This window comes from Canis lupus, chromosome 11, assembly GCF_003254725.2.
Source record: "Canis lupus dingo isolate Sandy chromosome 11, ASM325472v2, whole genome shotgun sequence".
Lineage (NCBI taxonomy): Eukaryota > Metazoa > Chordata > Mammalia > Carnivora > Canidae > Canis > Canis lupus.
In genome coordinates, this window is record NC_064253.1 from 15803229 (window position 1) to 15815670 (window position 12442).

Genomic DNA, 12442 nt, shown 5'->3' on the forward strand with positions numbered 1-12442 from the left:
TTATTTGGCAGCAGACATTTTTCCAGACTTCTGATCTATACTCAGTTCACCTACTTTTAGAGCTAACCTTTTTTACTAAGTTAAAATCATGTGCCCCAAAGCTTAACAGTTGGATTTGTTTTCAAATCCATATAAGAGAGAGAAAGCAGGCATCTGGATGGCTCAGTAGGTTAAGAGTCTGCCTTTGGCTCAGGTCAGGATCCCGGGTTCCTGGCCCCATGTCAGGGCTCCCTACTCAGCGGGGAGCCTGCTTCTCTGGCCCCCTTTGCCCCTCCTCCTGGTCATGTGAGCCCCCCCCCCCCCCCGGCTCTCAAAAAATAAATCCAACCTTTAAAAAAAGAAAGAGAAAGAAAGCAATGTTATTTTACCTTGTTTATCTTTTCCTTTTTGGTACTGAATCACAAGAAAATCTGGACAGACAGGCTGAAAAGTTGTTAGCAGCCCTTAGCAGAGCCATGGTGTGGCCAAATTATTGTACCTCAGCATTTCTTTCTCTAAAGTTGACATCTTTACCGAATAAACTAAGTGACTTGGCTTATTAAAGCTTCTTACAAGTTAAAAATAGAGTACCTTTTTAAAATACTCTGGTCTAAAAATAGGTATACTCCTGTGTAATTTTAAAGCACACATCTGATTTTATGCTAAATGATAGGTAGTTACTACAGGACTTTGCAAATGGTTTGTTGAGCAATTGATTTGAAGATTTTGCCTATTAACAAACACACCGCAAGATATCCTAAGTGTCAGGTGAGACCAAGTTTACAAGAGGTCCCTTTCCTTTTCTCTATCACATTAAATATATGCTAGAGTCAGGGTTAACCAGAGAAGTGTCAAAGGGATCTCAAGATTTACAATCTATATTTAAATAGAATCCCATTCAAACTTGCTATTATTACTAATCATACCCTATTATTAAAAATATGCAAAGCCTTGTGGAAAATGTTTGCTTTTCAGAGCTTTTGCTACTTCCTTTACGTATCCTAGAATTCATTATTATGCACTTGCTGCTTGCATTATACTGATCTGAAAAAATGCAGTGCTGACCTACATTTCTGACCATGGGTCTGGCGTGACTTGAGAGCCACATGGGAAGTGTCTGCTGGTTCCCAACCACAAAGTGTATTGTACTTATGGCAGCCGCTTGGCTAGACAAGACCCCATCTCTCTCTCCCTTGGCAGGAAGTGCACCTTCTGTTGCAGGACACTCTGGAAGTCACCTTGCCAGGTCAAAAAGAAACTTGGCTGGCCCGACGACTTGTCATGCATTCTATGGAGTGATGATAATTTTCTCTTCTCTCTCATGATTCCTTCCAGCCACTCAGCTGCCCACCTGATCTGACTTATCCAGAGCCTGTCCTTCCTCTGGGACCAGACTCTAATGTCATTTTTTAAAAGATAAAGTGAATTTTTGAGACTTGACATTATTTTCTTTGCCATTTGTCAGCCTTTCTTCTAAACAGAGGACAGTACCCCACTTAACAGAAATTTTGTGTTATGAAAGAAACTTCACGTGGCAAGAGTTCTCCAGGTGGAATCAAGGAAACCTGATTGCAATAGCTCTGACTTCCCCAGATCTAGAGAGAACTTTGTTTATTAAATACATAACTTTCTAAATGAGGAACAATTATTGCCATTCAGCGTTGAAAAGAGCAGACACATGGCTGAGATTAATGTCACCATGAAAGCCAAGAGAATTAACATTGTTTGAAATTTGCTATGAAGTTTTTCTTTTTGAAACAGGAAAAGCATATATTTTAATTTCCTCATTTGGGCAATTACTCTTCTCCCTTTTCTGGTATCTCCTGGTATCTTTCTGGTATGTATACTGTTTATTTGTACATGGCATTAACTAATCTATCTTCTGCTCTCACTTCCTGCTTGGTAGCTGCCAGGACGAGTGTCCCGTTGGCACATACGGAGTTCGCTGTGCTGAGACCTGCCAGTGTGTCAATGGAGGGAAGTGTTATCACGTGAGTGGCTCATGCCTCTGTGAAGCAGGCTTTGCTGGTGAGCACTGTGAGGCACGCCTGTGTCCCGAAGGGCTCTACGGCATCAAATGTGACAAGCGGTGTCCCTGCCACTTGGACAACACTCATAGGTGAGGGTCGGCCACCCCTGGAAGGTTGTGTCCTGTTAAAGTTTGAACTGCAGTGTCTACTATTTGAAAGGAGGGATTGGCAGAGAGATGCCCACTCTGAGACCCTTCCTGCCCCTGGGTCATTCTGAGAAGAAACCACCAAGTACATGGAAAACTTCTTTCCTTACTGGGTGACAGTCCAAGTTAGAAGCATTAAAATTGGTAAATGGTCTTGGGTGGCTATTAAATTCTCTTCTCTATTCATGGCCGTGGCCAAAAATTAAATTTACTGGGGTTAGTAGAACATTTCCCTAAGAGAGGGATTCTGTGACATTCCCTAAGAAGCAAAGATGTAATGAGAGGCATGAGTTAAGTCCAGTTTAGTACGTAAAAATAACACAAAAATGATTCTTGCTGCAGCATCTTTTACTTGACAGCACATCTGTGGAGAAAGGAAGTGCACTGGTGGAGGATTTGTAAAAGTGTTTCACATGTGGCTGTCTCATGTGAAATATGTTTTCAGAATTGATTACTCTGACATAAAACTCACAGGGGTCTTTTAGCTCAAAAATCTCTTGAAGAATTTAAGAACAGGAAACTATGGTTCCCACCCACCCTACTATACCTTGTCTGCCCCTGAAAATACCTCTCCACCCCCTTTCTTCCTCTCCCTCCCCCAAGGACCAGATACATATCACTTAGAATTCTGGGCCTTCATTTGCAGACTGCTGGAAAAGTTGGGTCTAACAGAAATGTAGTACATTATATAGCAGTTCACATGTTACAGGAATTAATTGCATTCAGCACAACTGTTACTTCATTTATGCTTCTGAAAGATAACTTGTGGCCACTTGAGATCTCAAATGCACAAAAGTTAAATGTAAGCAGAAGCCTGTGGTTGGTCTCTTCTTTAAGCCATTGTTAGGAACAAAAAAAAGGGCTTTGTTCCATAAAAGGGTGTGTATGTGTGTGTGTGTGTGTGTATGTGTGTGTCCACCCATGCGTGCATGCTTAGAATATATTTTACTGGGACATATCAAAGAAGTGCATTCTTAATGTATGTCAAGCAACTTTGCATGTTGCTTTAATCAACTTTGGTTTGCTTTATTGGCAAATATTGCCACTCTTTACATGACAAGGTTAAGTAAACATTTGAGGAGTGAAAATGAATCATCTCGGCAGGATTTTGTTTGTTTTTCAACTCTCCTATGTTTAAGGAGCTGGTAGGAGTAGGGACATGTCATTAGTTTGGCTACCTTTCCTGTAGTGTAAAGCTTTTCCCAGCAAAAGGTAAGCCTCATGTAGTGACAGCTAAGAACTTTTTAATATCAGAGTGCTTTTCAGTTATATGCAGCCTGATGTCAAATAGATTAATAAGCCTACTCAAAGGAGCTGTGTTATGAGAAGAACTGGAGAAGAAGAGAGAATGTTGATTTTGTTGGAATGGGGTACCATGTTAGTAGTGGCAAGGTCCAAGGGGACTATTAGTTGACTGGCATCAGTATCTTGATAATTTTGATATAGGCCACATGAATCTCAGCAGGTATGCTTTACCAAAGAAGTACGGGAAATTCTTTGACACTCACATAGATCAAAGGAACACTAAAATCTGTCTAATAATGTATAACAAATAATCAGATTAAAAACAATTAACATATGAAGTGCTTCCCTGAAAACCAGTTTTAAAAATTAGCTTTTGCAAAAAAGAAAAAAATTGAAAATTAAAAAAATTTAAAAATAAAAATTTTTTGAAAATTTCTTTTAAAATGAGTTGAGTGTTGATGATAAGACTCTGTCTTGTTGAATTCACAGTTGGAGTCATACATCCGATTCTTACACCTTAAACTTCAGTGTAAAGTTCTTGGAAACACAAGATTCCTTTGAACCAAAAGGCATAGGATCTTTGTATTAATCGGAAATCTAGCTTGTTCATTTTTCTATTTAATCAAGCAAGTAGAGCTTGCTATTACATAATTTATGATGTGTATTTATCCTAAAACCTTTGATTTTGATTACTAAGATAACACATGCAGTACAGACTATTAGTTTCTATTGTCTTTAGGTAAATGTTGAGTATTTGAATGTACATATTGACATATATTGCAGCCACATATCTGGGTAGAGGTTTGTATCAGTTAGCTTTTGCTGCATTAAAAAAAATCATGGTACAAAACAATGATTATTGCAGTTGGTTTTTTGTTTGACTATTCGAGCTGGGCTCAGCTCAGTGGTTCTTCTGCTTTCATTCCTGGATTCAGCTGGCAGATCAACTAGATGTAGATTGGTCCTAGAATTCCTCCCTCACTGGTCCAGCATCTGGCCAGTTAATGGGTGCCTGCCCCATGTGTACTTAGCAAGCTAGCACATTAGCCTGGGCTTCTTTGCATAATGACTGGCTTCCAAAAGCACCAAAAGATGGAGCAAGCGCCAACATGCAAACACATTTGAAACTTTGGGTTACGTCATGTTTGCTAATGTCCCTGTGGACAAAACAGGTCACACAACCAACTACAGTTTCAATACATTCTACCTCCTGATAGGAGAAGTTGCCAAGAATTTGTAGCCATTTTTACTTTTACAATCTATCATAGGACTGAAATGAATTTAAGTATATTTATAAGTGATATTCATGTTTTTGATTATAGCACTATTATAGAGCCTGAAGCATTCACTGTGACCTGTACTTTTCAGCCAAAAACTAACTTATGGTGGAAATGGTTTTGAACAGCAAAACAAAATTTAAGATTTATTAAGATTCCTTATGGGATATGTATATTAACTCTTGTTAATAAGGACATTTAATAGCTGTGGGCAATAAGGATATGCCTATTTGCAAATGCCACAAAACTGTCATTACATATGAGCATTAATAGCACCAAAGTAAATGAATAAAAGGAAGTTTGATTACGATCTATTTTAGCCAATATTGCATTGGAGTCTTGCAACAATTTAACTCTTAAAATGAAAATTTTACTAAAATGTTTATATCTAGTTATATATGTGTATGAAATGATAGGTATTCCTATCTGCATATAATCCTATTTTCATATACACAAAGCAGTCTGTTCTTTAGAAAGAAAATGAGTAGGAGTATGTTACCTTTCAACCTCCAATCTGCTGCACTCACATCAACACGTAAATCTCATTGCCAATTAAGCTGCCTGCATGAAAACCCATCAAATGCCTCCAAAGTGCTCTGGCTTCCTATATCTAATTACAAATTGCAGAATACTAATTTTGGTGTCAATCAATCTGAGAACCAGTGTGCTGTACTAATACTCACTGGGGGGCATTGAATATCAATTTCTGTGTCTGCCTACAACTTAGTCAATTACCTATCCCTGGATTGTCTATTTTGTTTAACATTTGTGTCTACACCATGAATATGATTTTCTACTTTTTAATGTAAAGTAATATTTTTTACTAATTTTTTTTTACTATTTTTTATAGTATGTCAAAGTAAGATAAGCTACATTGATCCACACTTAAAATATTCCTTTCCCCTTTCTCAAATGTTGGACCTTTCTGAAGGAAATTTAAATTTGTCCCTGCTTTTGTACAATACAGGTTTTATTGGTTCTGCTAACCCATTGAGCAGTGCTAATTCTTAAATTTTAGCCATTCTTTTTCATATGTAGCCCCCCTAGCAGGCTGCGAACAAACTTCCTTTTTCTCTGGTGTAAAAACAAACAAATAAATCTGTATTCAGGTTTGATTCTGCTACTACCCATGTTGGGCTTTGGATAAATTACTCTTTCAGGGTCACTGTTGCCTGATTTATAAAGTGAGATGATACCCAATGCTTAGAATGACTTGTGAGGATTGAATGAAATAATGCATGTGGATTCCTGAGCATGACGCTAACACATATTCAGTGCTCAGTAAATGCTAGCTGCTAGACTGTGCATTGACTTACAGTATCATCAGAAACGTCACGTGAGTGAGTATTCCCTGCAATTAATGGTGGTTCCCTTTTAGCCACAACTTTGACATTTTATTTTTTTATTTTTGTTTTTATTTGCAAATTCTTGTTAAATTTTTAATGTAGGCCATTCATAACTGTAACTGTTCAAAATAACATAGCATCAATGATCTCCTCTACAGATTATAGTTTTTCAAATATACAAAGTAATAATCTCAAAAGCTTTGAAAATGTCTATATACAGTTTCTAAATCTATGATCATTCTCAGTGAATTCATCTAGTTTCTCAAATAATAATTATATTTTATTTATTTATTTTTAATTTCATTATTATTTATATTTTATTTATTTATTTATTTAGTATATTTTTTTATTGGAGTTCTATTTGCCAACATATAGCATAACACCCAGTGCTCATCCCATCAACTTTGACATTTTAAAAACTAATTCTAGGGTGAATGTTGCCTTTCTGTGCAGATATACAGATTATTATTCAGCATGGCTGGATGGCTCGGAGATATTGGGAAAGGAATATTTAAGAATCAGATCCCTCTGTACATCAACTGCCATTTTCACTAACTCAATAAGTATTTCCTGTGTGCCCACTTTGGGCCAGAGATGGGTAACAAAACATGCTTGATTCTTGTCTTCATGGAGCTGGAGGTCTAGAGGGGAAGGAAGACATGAGTAAAATGAAAAGGCCAGGCAAAGAATGGGGAAACAGTATTTCAGGCATATGGAATAGCCCATGCCATGCCCTTATATTGGCAATGCTGAATGTTTTCACCAACTAAAAGAAACCCATTGTAGTGGAGCATAGTAATAAAGAGAGAATAATACCTAAAGAAGAGGTTGGGAAGTAGGCAGTGGCCAGGTAATAATGACCTGTGGGCTGTATTTAGGATGACGTTATATCTAGGGTCACAGGGACTGTTTGGATTAGGGCCTGTTGTTCTAATGTAATCATGAGTAATTCCCTCTTCACTCTTGAAAATATCCTGGCTTAGACAATAAATTACACAGTCTCTGTAACTGTATTAGACAGCACAGGTTTTATTCTAAGTGTAGTGGGGAGTTTCTGAAGAGTTTTAACAAGAATGATAGGATAGCATCTACTCTTTAGGTGACAAGGCACGAGTGAATGCAGAGTTGCAAGGCAGAAGGCTGTTGTGGTTTTGGGGGGGATAGATGCCCTAGGCATCGGGAGCATGGTGAAGATGAGGATGGAGAGATGAAGGTGAAGGCAGGGTATTTTTGAGGTAGAATAGTAGGTCCTAGTGATGAAGGGATATGGGAAATGAAGGAGAAGTTACCAGGAATAACTCTGAGGTTTCTGGTTTAAACAGTCGAGTGGTTAGTGGTGCCATTGCTTCAGTGGGGTGATTGAGAGTAAACAGGACAGGAAGAACAAAGACTCGGTATTTGACATGCTATGTTTGAGATGAAGGTGCCCCGTGTTTGCTCAAGAGTAGGGAGCAGATGAGTAGATCTGAATAGATCTAAGGAGATCCGAGACTCAAACACTTGCCTTTCAAATCCAAACCTTCTATACCGAAGAAACCATGTTAAATGTAGAGTGGCACTTGGGTATTTCTTCATAGCATGTTCCCTGAGTAATGTTTGTGATGGATGCCTAGGCCTTTGCTTGTGGGCATTTAGTTGCAGCAAAGGAGCAAACTGTCCAACCAACAGAGGTGTGGCAGAGATCTGCCCTTGACAGACTCGTACATTAGGCTCAAGAGGTTGTGTGCTTTCACTGAGGTACCAGGGTAGAGGGAGAGCAGCTCTTCTATCTCAGCTTTCTCCTCTCCCAGCAAATCATTCTTTCTAAAAGTAGAAAATCTGTAGATGAGATAAATACCAAATGTCTGGATGAGACAGTGGATTTTGCTGTTGGCTGTAGTTAATGGGAGAGATTTATCTCTACCAGGGGAGGAAGATGGTCTTTAACAGCCTTCCGATTGTAAGCAGAGCTAGTTTGACCGTTGAGATTTTCCTATGGCGAGAAGCACATGTGTTTTGCGTGCCACAGAGTGCCCTATTGTGTCAGCCTCACTAACGCACGCCTCTCAACGCAGCTGATGTGTCCATTTGCTCCAGAGTGACAGCTGGCTGCCTGGCCTGTCAATGCAGCTGCTGCTTCAGGTAGAGACAGCTGCTCCACCACCAGGTATGGAGAAACGAGAATGCAAACAGGCAAACAAGCCTGTAGACTTTGGAGTTCCTTGGACATAATCCTGGTTAACTGATCTGGTATCATTCATTGGACAGAGTAGTTTAAACCTTCTCATCTAGTTGACCTGTCACTGAATTAGTGCTTTCAGTTTATGAAGATCATAACAAGTTTCAGACAAAAGGAAGCGGTTGTAATAGTCTTCCTGTTCGAGCATGATGTTGATTTCACGCAACATTTCTGTAGTACCAATCAGGTTTCAGCCAATTAATTAAATCATAGCAAGCCTGGGAAGGCAGTTTAAATTATTGTGCATGGAATTACCCAGCCATTCATTGCTCATGGCCAAAGCAACATTTGCATGGGCCTTGGGTGTCATGTTCACCCGGGAGTGACTTTCTCCTTTCATCCATGTCTCTCAGCTGTCACCCCATGTCTGGAGAGTGTGCCTGCAAGCCGGGCTGGTCAGGACTCTACTGTAACGAAACATGTTCTCCTGGATTCTTTGGGGAAGCTTGCCAACAGATCTGCAGCTGCCACAACGGGGCTGATTGTGACAGTGTGACTGGAAAATGCATCTGTGCCCCAGGATTCAAAGTGAGTGGCTGTGGAGGAAGGAGCCGAGGGGTATCATGTGAAACATATTGATGCCACATACCGTATATGACCTTTTCTGAAGTATAGTGAATATGCTAAGATCTATCACTTCATTAACAAGCAAGAGAATGAAGAGAAAAGTACTAATAAGTAATATAAGTGAGCACCTGGGTGGCTCAGTGGTTGAGCATCTGCCTTTGGCTCAGGTAGTGATCCCCGGATCCTGGGATCCAGTCCCTCATTGGGCTCCCTGTGGGGAGCCCGCTTCTCCCTCTGCCTATGTCTCTGCCTCTCTCTCTGTGTCTCTCATGAATAAATAAATTAAATCTTAAAAAAAATAAATGAGTAGTCACCTTAGAATGATGACTGGAAAGCGGGTAGAAGTATAAAGGCAGTGTTCATATTAATTATTTAATTCATGTATGTCATGGACTATGATGTATTTTAATTATTGCTTACATAATTTTTTTCTTTATGTAATTATTTTACTACATTATATAGGCAACAAAGAAATTACTTTTCCACGAAATTACTCTGAATGGTTTTTATCTTAACTCCGTGCAATTTGAAGGCACATAACATTATCGGGTCAGCATTTATTATATATTTACATGTGATGGTTAACAGTATGTAAGTTTTTCAGTGACTTTGAAAATCCAGACCTTGCAAATAGGCCTGTGTGCCAACAAAGCAGGATTTTACCTAGTTTCTGGGATTTCTTAGCTGTAGATTAGGAATCCTTGTTTTAAAGAAAACTGGTTTGGTCTTGATTATTTTCTGTCATTTGAAAGAGGGCAATATTAACCAATGAAGATGTTGGTGGTTATTCTAGAGCATATAATGTGGAATGAGTAGGTGATAAAGCCTCAGAGTTGAGAGGATCTTTCTTTACCGGCTTTTCTAACCTATGCCACTATTCTTTGGTAGAGCCCTTGAATTAGCCTGTGTTAAGGCTCTTCTGTTTTTATTTTATTTTATTCTGTTTTTTATTTATTTTAAAGATTTTATTTATTTATTTATTTGAGAGAGAGAGAGAGAGCACAAGCAGGGAGGAGAAGCAGAAAGAGAAGCAGACTCTCTGCTTAGCAGGGAACCCAAGACTGGGCTCGATCCTAGGGACCCGGGATCATGACCTGAGCCAAAGGCAGACGCTTAACTGACTGAGCCACCCAGGCACACCATGTCTCTTCTGTTTTTAAAGGAGATATCCTCCAGTCATCCTTGGTGGCCCACTTCTTTGTTTTAGGTTTACTGTCAGATAACAAATTGAATCATGCTATAGGCGGAGTATGTGTTCCGTTGCTTTGCTTCACCCACTAATCATATTATATATCATACAAGGAAGTCTAGGAAGCATTGTGCAATTTAATGTATAGTTTATACTTACATTTATTTATTTATTGACTATAATTTATAGTTTATTGTTCTATATCTGCTTGTCTGAGCAAGGACAAAGGGTTTTTTGTATTTGCTAGGAAGGGAAGCTAATGAGGCAGCAGGCTTTGAGTTCCATTTAGTGCTGTATCCTAAACAGGCAAGCTAGCGTTGGCCTTGAATCTTTAAAATTTGTATACTGGATACATTTAGCAACTTTAAAAATATACAAGTGTGAAAATTAGAGAGGGGAAATAATTGGCATTGCCAAGATGTATTTTTATTTATTTGTGTTGGTCTTATTTCTTTTTTTTTTTTTTTTGGTCTTATTTCATTCATAAAATTGCATGCATTTTCCTATTTGTGTCTGTGTAGGGAATTGACTGCTCTATCCCATGCCCATTGGAAACCTATGGGATAAACTGCTCCTCTCTCTGTGGCTGTAAAAACGATGCTGTCTGTTCACCTGTAGATGGGTCTTGTACTTGCAAGGCAGGTAAGTGGGCGAACGAATCTTTCATCTGGCCTTCATCCTGGTACCTCCTAAGGTCGTAAGAGAGAAACCCTGACTCGGGTTCTAGCTCCACCTGTGCCAACATTCAGCATCTAAACTCAGCCAGCCCCTTGTCTAGGGTGGGCTCTCGTGCTTTTGTGAGCCAAGAGAAGGGATTAGGGTAAGATCTCTAAGGTTGCAGCCAGCTCCAGAAAGTCTGGGAGTCTCTATGCTTTGGGTAAAAGTGAATAAGTAGACATATATCCATGCTCCTAAGTCGACTGGTTTAGAGTCACAACAAGAAGTGCAGCCGAGCCCCAATTTTATGCAATTTTATGCCAAAATGTGTCTATTTATAGTTGCTGCAACAGGCAGAGTCCTGGAAACTCACTGTTTGTGGTTAACTGGGTTTGCCTTAAAGATGGGGTTGCTCTTTCAAACACAAACCATCCTTTACCCTCCCATATAAATATTTCGCTTTTCCACCCAGAGCAACCCTCAGCGTTCTGCATTGCGCTTCGCTGCACATTAGGGGTGTTCCCACCCCCGTATCTCTTCCTAATAGCCCAGTGGAGCTTCCTGGTGCTGGCATCTTTGACTGATCATACAGCACAGATGGATTCTGGGTATCTCGGTTGTTGCTGATGGAGGCACTACACAGCAGCACCACTGCTCCCTGTGCTGGGGTGGGGGACCCAGCTGTGCACCTCCAAAATGTCTCTAAAGGGAAACGTGGCTTGGAGAGGCTTGGGAAAACTCCCCGCTGCTGTCGTTTCCTCCATGCTCTGGCATTCTTGTCGTGGCAGGCTGGCACGGGGTGGACTGCTCCATCAGCTGTCCCAGTGGCACGTGGGGCTTCAGCTGTAACCTGACCTGCCAGTGCCTCCACGGGGGAGCCTGCAACACCCAGGACGGGACCTGCACGTGTGCGCCTGGATGGCGCGGGGACAAATGTGAACTCCCCTGCCAGGTACGCGCGAACCAGCACCCCAGCTGAGGGCAGAGTGTCAGCCCGCTGGGGCAGATTTCCTGATTTCAGGGATGCGAGTGTGAACCAAACAAAATCACGATAAGAAATGAGGGCTTTGAAGTCGAATCAGACATAGATTGGAAAAGGAATAGATGTGGAAACTGGTTAGGTAGCTCTGCAAGAATCACTCCCTTCTTTCCCTTCATCTCTGCCTGGGTCCCCTCCCCCCCCATCCTTCCTGTTCTCTCTGTTCCTATACACCCGTCTCTTCGTGGCAGCCCCAGTCAACAATATTTATCAAACACCCAGCATCTGCGTGTCAACTCTCCAAATATTCTGTCTCCGTTATCACAGAATTCCTCCCGTCTCTGGGGTGGAAAGTGGCAGAGGATTGAAAGGGTGGTGACCAGTGTCTTCAGAAACCCTCATCTAGATGGTGAAAGGTTTAGAAACGGCCACCTGTTAACACAAGTATGTCTCAAGCCCCAAGGATCTCCAGAGATTTCCCTAGTTCAAGTCTGATTCCACTCTGCTGACCTATTTTGGAGGGAATCATCATTATAAATCCTGTACCGTGTCTACTGCAGGCAGACAGAAGCTGCAAATGGGACACGCGTTCTGCGGTAACATGGTGATTTCCCTTTCTTCCTCAGAAGCCCTTGGCCTTTTTCTTGCCCTCTTTTTCATGACTCTTTCCTCCTATCTCATTTCTTTCCTCCTGAGCCATTAAGCATTCTCTCAGTAATGTGAATTCTCTGCCTCCAGGAGAAATGGCGGGATGACACTGTGACCCCCTGAACCAGGCCCCTCATGGTGGGAGCCGATTCTCCCCTGGG

General features: G+C 40.7%; 1 protein-coding gene across 7 annotated transcripts in view; it reads left to right on the forward strand.

Moving 5' to 3' along the window:
- MEGF10 (multiple EGF like domains 10) overlaps positions 1–12442 on the forward strand; it is a 215497-nt gene that overhangs the window by 159630 nt on the left and 43425 nt on the right. For all 7 annotated transcript variants that reach the window (XM_035696985.2, XM_035696987.2, XM_035696983.2 and 4 more), the window contains 4 exons: positions 1886–2098; positions 8595–8769; positions 10519–10639; positions 11443–11606. In XM_035696985.2, the coding sequence (XP_035552878.1) occupies positions 1886–2098; positions 8595–8769; positions 10519–10639; positions 11443–11606 (673 nt within the window). The remainder of the gene's footprint in view (positions 1–1885; positions 2099–8594; positions 8770–10518; positions 10640–11442; positions 11607–12442) is intronic.